The sequence below is a fragment of the Theropithecus gelada genome, chromosome 4 (assembly GCF_003255815.1).
Source record: "Theropithecus gelada isolate Dixy chromosome 4, Tgel_1.0, whole genome shotgun sequence".
Taxonomy (NCBI): domain Eukaryota; kingdom Metazoa; phylum Chordata; class Mammalia; order Primates; family Cercopithecidae; genus Theropithecus; species Theropithecus gelada.
This window is the reverse complement of record NC_037671.1, coordinates 15,745,255-15,759,233: the sequence shown is the minus strand read 5'-3', so window position 1 is coordinate 15,759,233 and position 13,979 is coordinate 15,745,255. Positions and strand designations below refer to the sequence as shown.

The following is a 13,979-nucleotide window of genomic DNA, read 5'->3' as shown; positions in this document are numbered from 1 at the left end:
AGTATGTATCCAGTAATACAGCTAGAGTTAGAAGTATCATTTATTTTTAGATTGAATGGGACTTCAGAGACTTTATATCTAAAACCCTTATCTTAGAGCTGAGTGAATCAAACCCCAAAAGGTTAAATGACTTGCCCATGGTCTTAGGAGAGTGATGCATTAGAATCAAATTCTTCTGACTCTTGCCTCACATATTTCCTATAAAACACGCCTCTGTGGGATTTTATAGAATTAAATTATACAGGCATATATAGACAAACCAAAAAAGTAATTTACCATGTAGCCATAAGATAATTGTAAATACCATACTTACGTGTTTAAAAACAACAATACTCTGACCAAAGATTCTAAGAAAATGTAATTGCCCAACATAGATTCTGTGTTCGATTTGTTTCATAAATTAAATATTTATGGGAAAGGGCCTCCCATTTATTCATAGTGTTAATTACAGCCATCCCTTGGTATCCGTGAGATTGGTTCCAAGATCCCCTGCGAATAACAAAATCCATAGATACTCAAATCCCTTACATAAAATGGTGTAGTATTTGCATATAACCTATGCACATCCTCCTGTATACTTTAAATTATCTCTAGATTACTTACAATACCTAATACAGTGTAAATGTTATATAAATAGCTCTTACACTGTATCATTTAGGAAATAATGAAGTAACTCTTTACATGCTCAGTACAGATGCAGCTATTCATTTTTAAAAAATATATCCCATCCCTGGTTGGTTGAATCCACAGATGTGGAACCCATGAATGCCGAAGGCCAACCGTACTTGCTTTCTTGTACCTTTTAAATATTCATTACACTATCTAGGGTGATCTTCACTGGTACCATCTTAATGCATGACATAATGAGATTGTCAGGTTAGCTAGCTTTAACTATATATAGCACAGAAGGAGGGAAGACTTCCACACTAGAGGCTCCTGGTGAGCTGTGAGATCCATCATTTGAATTCTGCCTACCAAATACAGGAAGCAATAATTAAAAGAAGAGTTTGGGCCACCAAATAAAAGCCAGACCCACATGGTCCGCCTTCAATTTACAATCAGTAACAAAAAATATAGTGAGGAACACATTGGCATTCTTCAGTAAAAGAGTGAGTGAAGGAGGATGCCTATCAAAACCTTTAGGTTGGTGAAGCAATCTCAGATCAGCATGGCAATAATATTTACAATTTGCCTAGAAGCAGTTCTCATTGCTAAGTGATGATGGCACGTTCTGAGCTGTCACTTCTCAATATCATGGACCTCCATTATTTAGCTAAGCGATAAGGCTGGAAGAGAGGTAGCCTGGGACCTAGTTTATAACTTCTTTTGGTAGACCCATTCATCCTTATAGGAAACCAGAGCAAGCCAGTTCTGACTGCCATTATCCTCTGGGCTTGAAAGGGTAAAAGAGACCAGCGAAGGCCAGAAACAGCTATCCTTCGTGGACATCCAGAACCAAAACAGATCTCAGTTTTCCAAAGAGAATAATTATGCTGGTGTTGACCATACTGTTAATTTAAAATCTCCCCCATACAAAGCAATTCTGATATATCAGCAGAAGTTAAACCTCCTTAAGATTAGAAAAGGACACATTTTTCTCAATAGTGTCTAATACTGGTTTTGTGTTTTAAACTATTCTAAATCATCAGGATGACTTGCTTTCCTTCTGTTGACATCCATTTAAGAAATATAAGAAGTGCTTAATTTTTCTACTTACTATAACACTTTCATTCACTTTAGCGTGTAATTATAGAGTTTTTCAGTTTCAGCAACTTCTATGTATCAGTTAAACCTCCATATACTGTCAATATAAAGATAAATAGAATACACTACCCTCATGGGAAAGTACTTGCCAGATGAGCTGCAACTCTTCATTGCACTGACTGCAATGCAGTGAATGAATGACTTCATAAAGCAGGCTACACTCTTACAAGATAAATGTCAGTGTTGTTCATTCTAAGTGAGAATACAATTAGAAACACTTGCTACTAATAGTGCGAACAGACTCTTCTGTTCCAGGATGTCCTTTTAACACATTTGAATTCCTTAGGGGAAAAAATCCCTTTTTGAATGTTTTAATCTTTGATGTGTCTGGGTAACCTTCAACAGATATATTGACTTAATTTCTTTTGCATTCATACCATCTTCAAACAATCATCTATCCATGTCTGTGTCTACTAAATGCTGAACAGAAGCTAAAAACCTAGAAAAGGGACTCTTAGAAAAATAAGTCATGGTTCAGAAACTTTCTGTTCTCTATGCTCTCAATTTTAGCTGAAACTTGAAATTAACATCTTCATACATTGATGAAAGACCCACATTTTGGTGCTATTCTTTGACTGACTTGCCACTGTAGGTGAAGAAGTATATCCTTCACTCAAGCTGTGGTATTATTTCTGAAATGATATTATTAAGTACTGTTGGAGATAGGGTGTAGCTGAAAAATGCTTAAGTGCTTAATTAGTATTCAAAATACCCAGTCCACTTTATTTGGCAACTGGACAGATTAGTTTAATGATTTCATGATAACCAAGTAAAATGAATGTATGTATATGTATTTCCTTGAAGCATTGCTAAACCTCTAAAATATCAAACATGGGTTTATGTATAATTAGTGGCATGGGAAAGCAAATATTAAACATAAATAGTTTAAGCCAATAAAACATTAATCTGGAAAGAATAAACAATAAGTAACTGGTTGGGGGCAGGAGAGGAGTGGAAAGAAAGGGCACAGGACTGCTTCCTTGCTTAAGTGTTCATAAATTGTGCTTAAGACATAAAAAAAATTATCTCTATGCCCAGATTATGTAATTTACTGGGAGTGTGCATGCTTCTCTGTTCAGCAATGCTGATAACAACGCTAATAGTTTAATTACAACTTGCTGCTTAAGGAGATAAACAAGGCTGTTTGCTTTTAAAACCAGGGGTTACAATTACTCTTAAATGCGGGGGAAAGGCACTTCTGCGAGTGGATCTTACTTTGTTAGGGAAGCAACCAAAAACCAGCTGGAAAATAAACAAAGCCCCAAGAGTGAGCAGTTTGTGCAAAATTAGAGCATAAACGCCCGATTTGAGCAGCGGAGCAGTAGGCGTGATGCATTGCAAATAGGCAGCAAATGTAGGTAGAGAGGGATGAGAAAGTTTTTGGTAGCCAGATCTTATGCATTTTCTTTGGAATTCCATCACAGCAGGGAAAGAGTACCCATCCCTCCACTGTCCACCTTACAGTCACTGCTCTGTCTCGCTTCAGCACCACCAAGGGAGGACAGCTCCCCTGACGGCAGTACAGAGCAGGCTGCTAACGCCCTTCCTCCTTTAACAATATCATCTCTGCATTTCTCTTACTGGTGTCTTTCTTGCCACTTTAGGAGTATTTTAAGGGACATGTAGAAGGGACTGAGTGCTTGTCTCGCTTATTTATTTCCAGATGAAATAGAGATAAGTCCTGTCTGAGCCAATCTTTAAACTGGACTCCAGGGCAATTTAACCAGAATAAAAGATTGCAAGTCACTAGGTTTAACCTGGTGACAAAGTGGCTCAATGTAATTGAGTAGTAGCTGAAACTTGAAACTCTTGTTTAGCGCTTTATTTTATTGTTTTGTTAGAAAAGTACTAGTAGAAGGTAAATAACCTTTACTAAATACTGCTTTGGCTCTATTCCTCCTGGGCTAAGCAAAGGGATTAATAGACTAATTTCCAACATCACTGGGTTGGGAAAACAATCTTGCTCCTAAAAGAAACTTGTATCGGTCCTTTGTAAGACCCCTCACAACCATATGCTGAATCTGGAACACAGAAGTAGGGCATTAACAGTTCCAAAGTGGGAACCATGGAGTAATACAGCATGCCATAGAAAATGCCAAAGCTTCCTAAGTAAACTTGTCTTGTCTTCAGCTCCAAAGCCAGAGGCAAACATTTGAGAAGTGACAAGATATACATGATTAAAACAACAAATCATCAAGACAGGAAAATTATATTCCAAGGCAGTTGGTCACTTTGGCACATTCAGTTACCATTCTTCCAGCCATAGGGTATGGTTGCTTAGTCAGTGCATCTTGTTTTTCTCTGCAGTTTTCTCTTTTGTTGAAACTTCTCAACAGGGCATAAAATACCCATCATCTGAAGGTTCTCTTTGCTCCAACACATGCACCATGCACACACACACACACATTTGGTTCGATTTAGTCCCATTTCCAAGAGTTCAGTTTCCTAAAGCAAAAAGTATCATCTGCTTTTTAAACTTATTTTGAAAAGTAGTCTTCAGGAAAATGCCCTCACTTTTATCGTAGTTGCTAGAATAATAAGGGACCTTGGAGAGGAAGAGAAAACAAACTAGGACGGAAGCTTAGGATTCATTCAGAAAAGGCAGAGCTATGAAGTTAGTGGTGAGCAACTTCTTCCCAGTGATAGTGACCACACAGGAGTAAGGCACTCTAGAGGCGAGTTGGGAGCAGCAGCAGCAGCAGAGGGAACAGTAGATTCTGGGCTTTTCTCATTGAGTAACCTTCAGTGGACTCAACTGAGGCATTTTTTGACTCTGAATCCCTCAGTCCTCCTTTTGTTGCTTTCCTTCCCTCCTTCCCTCCTTCCTTCCTTGTTTCCTTCCTTGTTTCCTTCCTTCCTTCCTTCCTTCCTTCCTTCCTTCCTTCCTTCCTTCCTTCTTTTCTTCCCTGGCACCCCACTACCTTTCCTCCTTGTTTCCTTCCTTTCCTCCCTATCTTCCTTTCTCATTTCGTCTCTCCTTCATGTACCTCAGTTACCCTTTTCACTTAATTCGATCTGGGCCACTTTGGGCACCAGTTCCAGGGACATCATCAAGTCACCTAACGTGCATTCTCCAGACCATGCTATTATGACCAGCACGGTAGCTTCCCAGCTGCCCGGTGCAAGGAAAAGGTTCCGTTCCTGGCGGCCAGCCCCGCCCCCTCTCCCCACTCCAACACCGCAACGGTGGCGTCAACCCGTCAAAGCCAACAGAGTCTGAATGTCACCAACAAGTTCCACCCCGTAGTAGCCGCGCCAGCCAACCTCGCCCGGGGAGCCTCGCCAGACCCCGCGCCCACAGCCTGCGCTCGGGCGCGCGGCCCGGGCTCCGGGTTATTCCCGGGATCACTGTGGTCACTGACAGCACTTCCTCCTCCCAGTGCCGGGGAAGCCCGCGTGGGACTCGGGCGGATGCGGGGCTGCACGCGCCGCCCTCCCCCACCGCGCAGCTCACACACACGCCCTCTGCGCACCGGAGACACAAAGAGCGCGAGTGCTGAGCGCCCGACTGCGGGGGGCGGCGGGGAGGGCGCCCGGGAGGGGCGGGGGCGCAGCAGCCGGGGAGGGAGGGAGCAGGGCGGGGGCGGGGGCGCGGCGCCAGGGGCTTCCTTACCTGCCCCCAGGTTAAAGGAGATCCTGGCCTCCGCGAGGTACGGCGTGTCGCTCTTGGAGCGCACTCTCCGGATGGGCCGCCGGTCTATATCATCCTCCGAGGATGCCGCCATTAATGTGGGAGGCAGGAGCAGGGTCGCCCGGCGAGCTGAGAGGGAGAAGGAGACGGAGGGAGAGGGAGAGAGGCGGAAGGGGGAGGAGGGGAGAGGAAGAGGCTCGCACACGGGGGAGGGGGAGGGGAAGGGGGAGGGGAGAGGAAGGGAAGGAGGGGGGAGGGAGTGGGAAAGAGAGGGAAAAAGGGGGGAAAAAGAGGGAGAGAGAAAGAAAGAGAGCAAAGGAGAGAAAGGGGTGAAGGGAGAGAAAGAAAATCCGTTAAGGATCTGTGGACTGGAGCAGAGATCAGGCTGTCCCTGGCTGGCGCCCGGGGCTCCCCCAGACTCCTCTCCCAGCCACAGGGCCAAGGGGCCAGTGCTCTAGGCTGACACCCCGCCTCCCGCCTGCAGCCCCAGTTTCCAGCCCTTGGCACAGATAGGCTCATGCGAAAGGGACGACTCCAACGCAGAGATGCCCAGTCAGCACTGTGCCCTCTCCCGCCAAACGCGCTTACTCTGTCCAAGTGCACACTACAGTCTCCTTCGCCCACAGGCTGCTCTATGTGAGCGGGCCGCGCCAGCAGTCCCAGCTTCCTGCGTGGAGTTACCACTCCTGGGGTGCAAGCCCTGGTCCCGCAGGTCATGGAGGAGGGCATTGTGCCCAGCCCAGCCCTCTCTACTGCCTTACTCCCAGCCAGGAGCTCAAATAAAGATAGAACTACTTCTGAAATCCTCAGAAGTTTTCTTATCTGCCCCCTTACAACTTAGAGGTGGGGAATGGAGGAAAATTGTCTACAAGTTTGGGAGCAGTTTGGCAGTAATGTTTCTAGAGTTGGTATTTTGAATGTAGAGTAGGCATATGTATGCAGAATTGAGTGGCCTTTTCTAACCACTAACTTCTGGGATGTGTTTATCTCTACATGAGTACCCATTCATTTTAACCGCATTCCTCTTTATTTGGTCACTTAGAGCACAAATAATAGTGTTTGGGTTGGACTTGTAACCTCTACAACCTGGCACCATTGTTTCTGCAGGAGAGGTGATCAAGGGGACTTTACATTTCTTTGAATGCCTGCACTACCACCTGCAACCCTCCCTGTAACACAGCAGAAGAACCTAGAAAGGTTTCTAGGGTGTGAATAAGAATGGTTTGATGCTCCTGCTGAACCTATTGATGGGCTAAACCCTTTCATGTTTGTTTTTCTGCAGCTGTTAAGTACTTAGTCTTTTTGTGGCCGGAGTTTGCCACTCTTCTATCTAGTAAGTGCCCACCTGGAGTACACAGATAAATCCTACCTTGGTTCCCTCCCTGCTACAAAGGGCATCTCAGTGTGGACTCGGCGGAAGTGCTGATCTGAGTGTGCAAGCCCTCCCTCTCTACTTCAGCGGTCAGTTCTAATTCTCCACTTGCCTTTTCTCATTCTAGAATCTTCTTCTCTCTTCATCTTTTACCTTCACACATGCACAGTAACTACTCATTTTAGGAAAAATATACCTGCCTTTGGCCTTGCTGCTTCCTCTGTCTGTACCATACTGTTTCCTTCCCGTTCTGTTTAACCTTCCCATGGAACTCTTGGCCATCAGTCTCTGTGTTTACACTCCAATCTCGTCCTTTCATCCCCATCATTGGTTTCTTTCCTCACCACGCAACCAAAGTTATTTTAAAAGCCTTCCATCAATGTCCTAATAGTCAAAACTAATTATTTCTTGGCTTCTCTGAAATACTTAGTAATCCATCATTCTTGAAATAATCCCATCCTTTGCTAGGCTATCTCCCTAATCTGATTTCTAATTGTTGGCCAGTTCTCTGTGTTAATCTGAAACTGCTTATTCTGGCATTCAGGGCCCTCTACAACCTGTCTTTCCCATCCTCATCTCCCATTATTTACCTCCACTCTGCTTGGAGCCACCCCAACAAAGCTGGCTCATTTTTGCATCTGCACCTTAGCTTAAGTGACACACCACAAATTTCTTACCTATAATCATTTCCTGTTCTCTCTCAGAAATGTGAAGTGACTAGCTCATTAGTTTATGGCATGAACCCACCATATAGTAATGAAATGTGCAGCAGTTTTGTTTGTTTGTTTGTTTTGAGACCAGGTCTCTCTCTGTCTCCCAAGCTGGAGTGCAGTGGCGTGACCTTAACTGACTACAGCTGTGACCTCCTTGGGCTCAAGCAGTCCTCCCACCCAAGCCTCCTGAGTAGCTAGGATTATAGGCGTGCACCACCATGCCCAACTAACATATATATATATATATATTTTTTTTTTGTAAAGATGCGGTCTCAATATGTTGTCCAGGTTGATCTCACATCCTTGGCCTCAAAGTCTCCTCCTGCCTGGGTCTCTCAAAGTGGTGGGAATACAAGCATGAACCACCACAGCTGGCCAACAGCTATTTTTGAATAAAGTAAAGGAAGAGAGGGAGGGAGAGAAGAAGGAGAAGAAAAAGAAGCGAAGGCAGGTTGTGAGTACTCATAACTAATGAGTGGCTGAACTGGGGGCCAAATCCATGTATGCCTGATTTCAAATCCTGTGCCCTTAACTAGTATTTGGGTTTGCTAAGTATATATATTTGACTGATTAGCCACCTTTCAGATTCACTTTTTTATGACATATACCTCATTATTATGTCCCATTTATCACTGTTAAACATAGTTTTTAAGTGAAGCCCTCGTCTTCCAAGAGGTGCAACAGAGTCCCATGGCTCATCAAATGAATTATGAACATTAATACTGTTAAAGGACTAACAGGCTGTAAACCAATCTATTGGTTACAATCAGGTTCAGGTTCTTAAGGAAGTATAGAATGTAAGGAAATAAACAATTCTAAATCCTGTATAAATGGTGCCTCCTGTGAATTAATGCAATCTATTTGATTGTTCAGAATTTGGAATTCCCCATTCTTTTGTACTCTCATTCATCAGCCACATCTCTGGAAAAATGATAAAGTCATCTGGAGAAATATCTATACTTAGCTCTACCATTTCAGAGAAGTACATCTTTGAATTTCTGTTTCTTATTCATTTAACATTTTAGAGGATTAGGAACTTAATATTGCTACCACTTTAGGTTTATCCTTCTTCAAAGGACTTTAAATGCACCTTTGTATTATTTCATTATAGGCTATTTTATATTGAAATAATTCCAGATAGCTAAACTTTTGACAAAAATGGGCATAGAAATACTACATTTATCTCCGTGTGCTTTTTGAGACAGGCCCTCGCTCTGTCACCCAAGTTGGAGTGCAGTAATGCAATCTCAACTCACTGCAGCCTCCACCTCCCCAGGCTCAAGCAATCCTTCCACCTCAACCTCCTAAGTAGCTGGGACCACAGCTACATGCCACCATCTAGCCTGGCTAATTTTTGTAATTTCTGTAGAGACAGAGTTTCGCCATGTTGACCTAGCTGGTCTCAAACTCCTGGTTTCCAGCAATCCACCCAACTCAGCCTCCCAAAGTGTTGGCATCACAGGCCTGAACCATTGTGTCCAGTCTTGAATTTTTTTTATCACATTTTTATTTCTAATTGTTATCTTCCATTTCTTGACTTGTGTGATTTACTTTCTTTTTCTTTGTCTTTCATCTAATTTTTTTCTATTCTCTTTTTACTTTGCCTTTCTCTTCTCATACTCTTCCTTAGTCTTCATAACAGTTCCACACAGAGTCAGTCAGTCCCTTTTTATGCATCCCCTGCTAGCCTATACAAAGGACTCACTTTTATGGGCTTGTCCCAATATTTCCACATTCTTTAATCTCTGGCACTCCTTTCATATTCATGACCTCTTATCATAAAACATCTGGCTGCATGACATCAGTGGAAGAGCCCTAGGGGCAGGCATCAAGATGGTAAGTGCCACTGCCAGTAGTACTACTACCCCACCCAAGTGACACTGGGCAAGTCACTCTACCAGCATGGGTCCCATTCACCTCCACTATAAAAATGCAAGAGTCAGATATCATGATCTTAAAGGCACTGCCTAACTCCAATACTCTAGTATTATTTGTAGCTATTCTTGTATCTTTGCTTTCCATAAATATCTGTGGTGTATTTTGTCTCTTAATCTAAGAAAATACATCAGTCCTTTGTAATGAATTATATTTAGAAAACCACATGGCATCCATACTTCTACCCAGGTGATTTCCTATTTTTTAAGTCTATTTTATGTAACTCTGCATCCTTTAGAATCTATTTTTCCCCCTCATGCTGTTTCCATCATGTGGCAACACCCACATGATTGTTTATATGTGTGCATATGTGGATCTAGGTGTCTGTACAGAAGCATTGAATTCAACTGTAACCTCAATGACTTCCAAATGTAGTTTTTATGCACCCCCCCCCCCAACCCTGCACCGCCACCCATGATTGCTTCTTTCTAAATATGACTCCTGACTTGGGAAGAAGGCATTTTCTCTTTTTCTTTTCCTAAAACCAGTCAACATTTTAACACTGTAGACTCTTAAATGTATGTTAAATCCAGAACTACAGCCAAAGAAAAAGCAGCAGCCCAATAGAGTGCTCAGGAAAATTACACTTCATACACATCTGCTGTGGAAGAGGATGGAGGTGAGAAGGGGAGGGAGAAAGAAGGATGTGATATTCCATCCCCATTAAGAAAAATTTTCAAGTGAGTAAATCTTACCCTTTAAAAATATTACTCAAAGTGTGTTTCTAGGACACCCCTACATCAGAATCACTTGCAATACTTGTTAAAATGTCCATTTTGCAGGCCCCCAATCTGAACCTACTGTATCAGAATTTGAGGAGATGGGACCTGTGTACCTAGATTTTCAAAAGACTCTCAACTCTATCCACTCTCACCACTTCTATTTAACATTATACTGGAGGTCCTGGCCAGAGAAGTAAGGCAAGTAAAAAAAAATTAGAGATATAATGATTGGAAGGCAAGAATAAAATTGTTATTAGTGATTTATGTTATGATTTTATACCTATAGAATTCATAAGAATCCACAGACTGTTAGAAATAAGCAATTTTCACAATGTCATTGATATAATATCAGCTTACAACATCATATTTTTGCTGCTCTGCCTACAGAGTAGCCATTCTTTTATTCCTTTGGATTCTTAATAAACTTGTTTTTACTTTATGGATTTGCCTCAAATTCTTTCTTGGGTGAAATCCAAGAACCCTCTCTTGGGGTCTGGATCGGGACCCCTTTCTGGTAACATCTTCCTTATGAACCATGAAGGGATGATACTGAGAAGACTCCAGACCTAAAGGAAATAGATTGCAGCACTGATTGGCTGATTTTGGAATCAAGGAAACTTTTCTTTTTATTGACAGCTTTTAACGATTGAGTAAAGTATATTCCTGTGAGCGAAATTTGGAGTACATTTCTTTCTCTCTTCCTGATTTCTCCAAAATTTAGAAACTATTTGTGAATATTCTTAACTTACGGCAATATAGTTGTTTGCATAAGTGCAATAAGAATCTGCTTTCTTTTGCAACAGGACACAATTGGAGAAACTAGTTATTTTACCAAGGCTTTGATGGGAATGGCGTGGTTCCCTTTAAGGAAGCAAATTCGACTTATAGAGCCAATAAAAGCCCCTTGGGAAAACTGGCCTCATACCTTGTCTACATAGTACCTGTACAGGGCTCCTGACTTGTGGTAAGTAAAGAATAACACTTTCTGACAGGCCTAGCAGCCCCAGGTTTTCTAGGGACCTCAAGAAGAGAGGAATCATATAGATATTTAATGGTACAAAGCTATGGCTGGACTCGACTTTAGAAAACTCTTATCTGAGTTTCTTTATGGAATAAAGTTCCATCGAAGTCAATTTAAAAGCCTTTGTGAAAAGTAATTATTCTTGCTGCACTTCATACAAATAATCAGGGCAAGTATAAGACTAAGATTTACTTTGGCAAACAAATTGGTTCTATCATGATTTGTCTTTAGCAAAAGTGGGAGACTGGAGAGAGAAAAATTATGTTTCAAGAACTATGGTTCACCTGTTATTAGATTCTAGTCTCATCAGTTGTTTTTATATTTTTCCCCCCTACAATTTAGACTAACCCTGCTTATTCTTGTGAACTAACCAGTGATCTCTGGGTGCTGCTCAGAAGAAACAAAAGGGATGGGTAATGCAACAATCTGGATCAATACTCTAATTCTGGGCACATATTGGAATCAGCTAGTGACTCGATATCAGGTTGGTTCCAACAATTGCCCAGTTCATGGAAAGCCTTCTTATTTAGTTTATTTGGAATACTTTTCCTTTACTGTTGTGGAATATATTTGCTGTTGTACTCTTTGTGTAGGAATGCAGGATAAGCTTACTGAATATTGTATTAAACTGAACACTTATTCTTCTTCCAAATATCATCTTTTGTCAGATCTGAGAGTTATGAATGGCTCTTGCCATGTGTATGCTTTCTAACTGTGCTCCTCTCTACCCTGAGTACTAGAGACCCTAATAATTAAGAATATCACCACCCCTATTCAACCTGAAGAAGTTATGGAAGCTGGATCTTTGTCCTTCTACAAACCTTAGGATTAAGGGTTCCCTTGTAAAAAGGGAGGGGGGAATGTCAGAGGCATTTGAACCAGAGCGAATCCTTCTTGAATAACGGCTGGGTAAAATAAGGCTGAGACCTAGCAGGCTGCATTCCCAGAAAGTTAGGCATTCTAAGTCACAGGAAGAGATATTAAGCTGGCACAAGATACAGGTCACAAAGACCTTTCTGATAAAACAGGTTGTGGTAAAGAAGTCAGCCAGAACCCACCGAAACCAGGATGGCAACCAGATTGACCTCTGGTCATCCTCACTGCTCATTATACACTAATTATAATGAATTGGCATGCTAAAAGACACTCCCATCAGAGCCATGACAGTTTACACATGCCATACCAACATCCAGAATCACCCTATATGGTCTAAAAAGGAGAAGAGGAGCCCTAAGCTCTGGGAACTTCCCACCCCTTTCTCCAAAAACACGTGAATAATCCACCCTTTGTTTAGCATATAATCAGGAAGTAACAGTAAGTATAAGCAGCTGAGTGGCCCATGCCTCTGCCGATGGAGTACCCATTACTTTATTCCTTTGCTTTCTTAACTTGCTTTCACTTTATAAAAACAGACAAACCCCCCCAAAATCATTTTTTCTATATATTAACAAAATTAGAAAATGAAAAAATTGAAGTACCATTTACAATAGCATCAAAACCATCAAATATCTATCAATAAATTTTTTAAAAGATGAGCAAGTCCTCTGCATGAAAAACTATAAAACATTACTGAAAAAATTAAGAAGACCTGAGTAAGTGAAAAGTGAGATAATATGCAATAATCGTGCTCATGGATTGAAAGACACAATATGATCAAGGCATCAATCTTGTCAAATTGACCTATGGGTTCAGTGTAATTCCAATCGAAATCTCAGTGGGGTTTCTTGTTTTTCTTCTTTTGGAATTTAACAAGCGGATTCTAACATGTATATGAAAATGCAGAGGGAGAAGACCAGCACAATCTTGACAAATAAGAATAAAGTTGGAGGATTATAGTAGGAGATATCAAGACTTATTATAAAGACATAGAACATAAAAAGAAAGTAAGATAAATAGATCAACAGAAGAGCATACAGAATCTACAAACAGACCTAGATATGAACAGTCGCTTGACTATGACAAGGATTCCACTACAAGATCATGGGGAAAGGATGGACTTTTCAAGAAGTAGTTTGTGGTTACACAAGTATATATATGGTGGAAGAAAATAAACCTTGATCCCTGCCACACACAAAACTAAATTCCACATGGATCATGGACTGAAATATAAAAGGTTAATAACAACATTTCTAAAAGAAAAATTTTTCATAAAAGAATATTTTCACGACCTTCGAAAAATTTTTAAGCAGGGCATAAAAATCACTAATCACAAAAGACTAGATAGACATGCCAATGCCATTAAAATTAAGAATTTCTGTTCATCATAAGACACTATTAAAAATGTAACATATTAAAGTATGTGAGATAAACAGTGCTGGTTTGGGCATTATTGCACTAAATGTTTATTTAGATAAGAGAAAATATTTCAAATCAATAAGGTAAGTTTCTATCTTAGAAACTTAAAAGAAGAAAGAAAAATAAATCTAACGCAAACAGGAGGAAGGAGTTAATAAAGATAAAAGCAGGTCAAGGAAATTAAAAATTTTAGGAGTTGAAAAATAAATGACACAAAAATATCATTTTTCCAAAAAAACAATGATTACTTAAGCCCTAGCAAGACTTGTAAAGATAAAAGGAAGATATGAATCATCAATATCAGGAATTAAATAGGAGTTATCACTATGGATTCTAAAACTATTAAAAGGATATAAAAAAATATTACAAGCATCTTTCTGTTTATATATTCAACAACTTGGTAAAAATAAACTACATGCCCACTTAGAAAAAAAGAAACAAAAATGAGAAAGACACCATTAGGAGACTGGAAAAGCAAGCCACAGACTGGGAGAAGATATTTTCAATACATATGTAACAAAGGAAT

The 13,979-nt window shown here is 40.8% G+C and overlaps 1 protein-coding gene across 5 annotated transcripts in view; it reads right to left on the bottom strand.

Annotated features, from left to right (window-relative positions):
• The window catches only part of PHACTR1 (phosphatase and actin regulator 1), a 575,876-nt gene that overhangs the window by 539,569 nt on the left and 22,328 nt on the right, over positions 1–13,979 (bottom strand). For all 5 annotated transcript variants that reach the window (XM_025382675.1, XM_025382676.1, XM_025382678.1 and 2 more), the window contains one exon: positions 5,378–5,524. In XM_025382675.1, the coding sequence (XP_025238460.1) occupies positions 5,378–5,524 (147 nt within the window). The remainder of the gene's footprint in view (positions 1–5,377; positions 5,525–13,979) is intronic.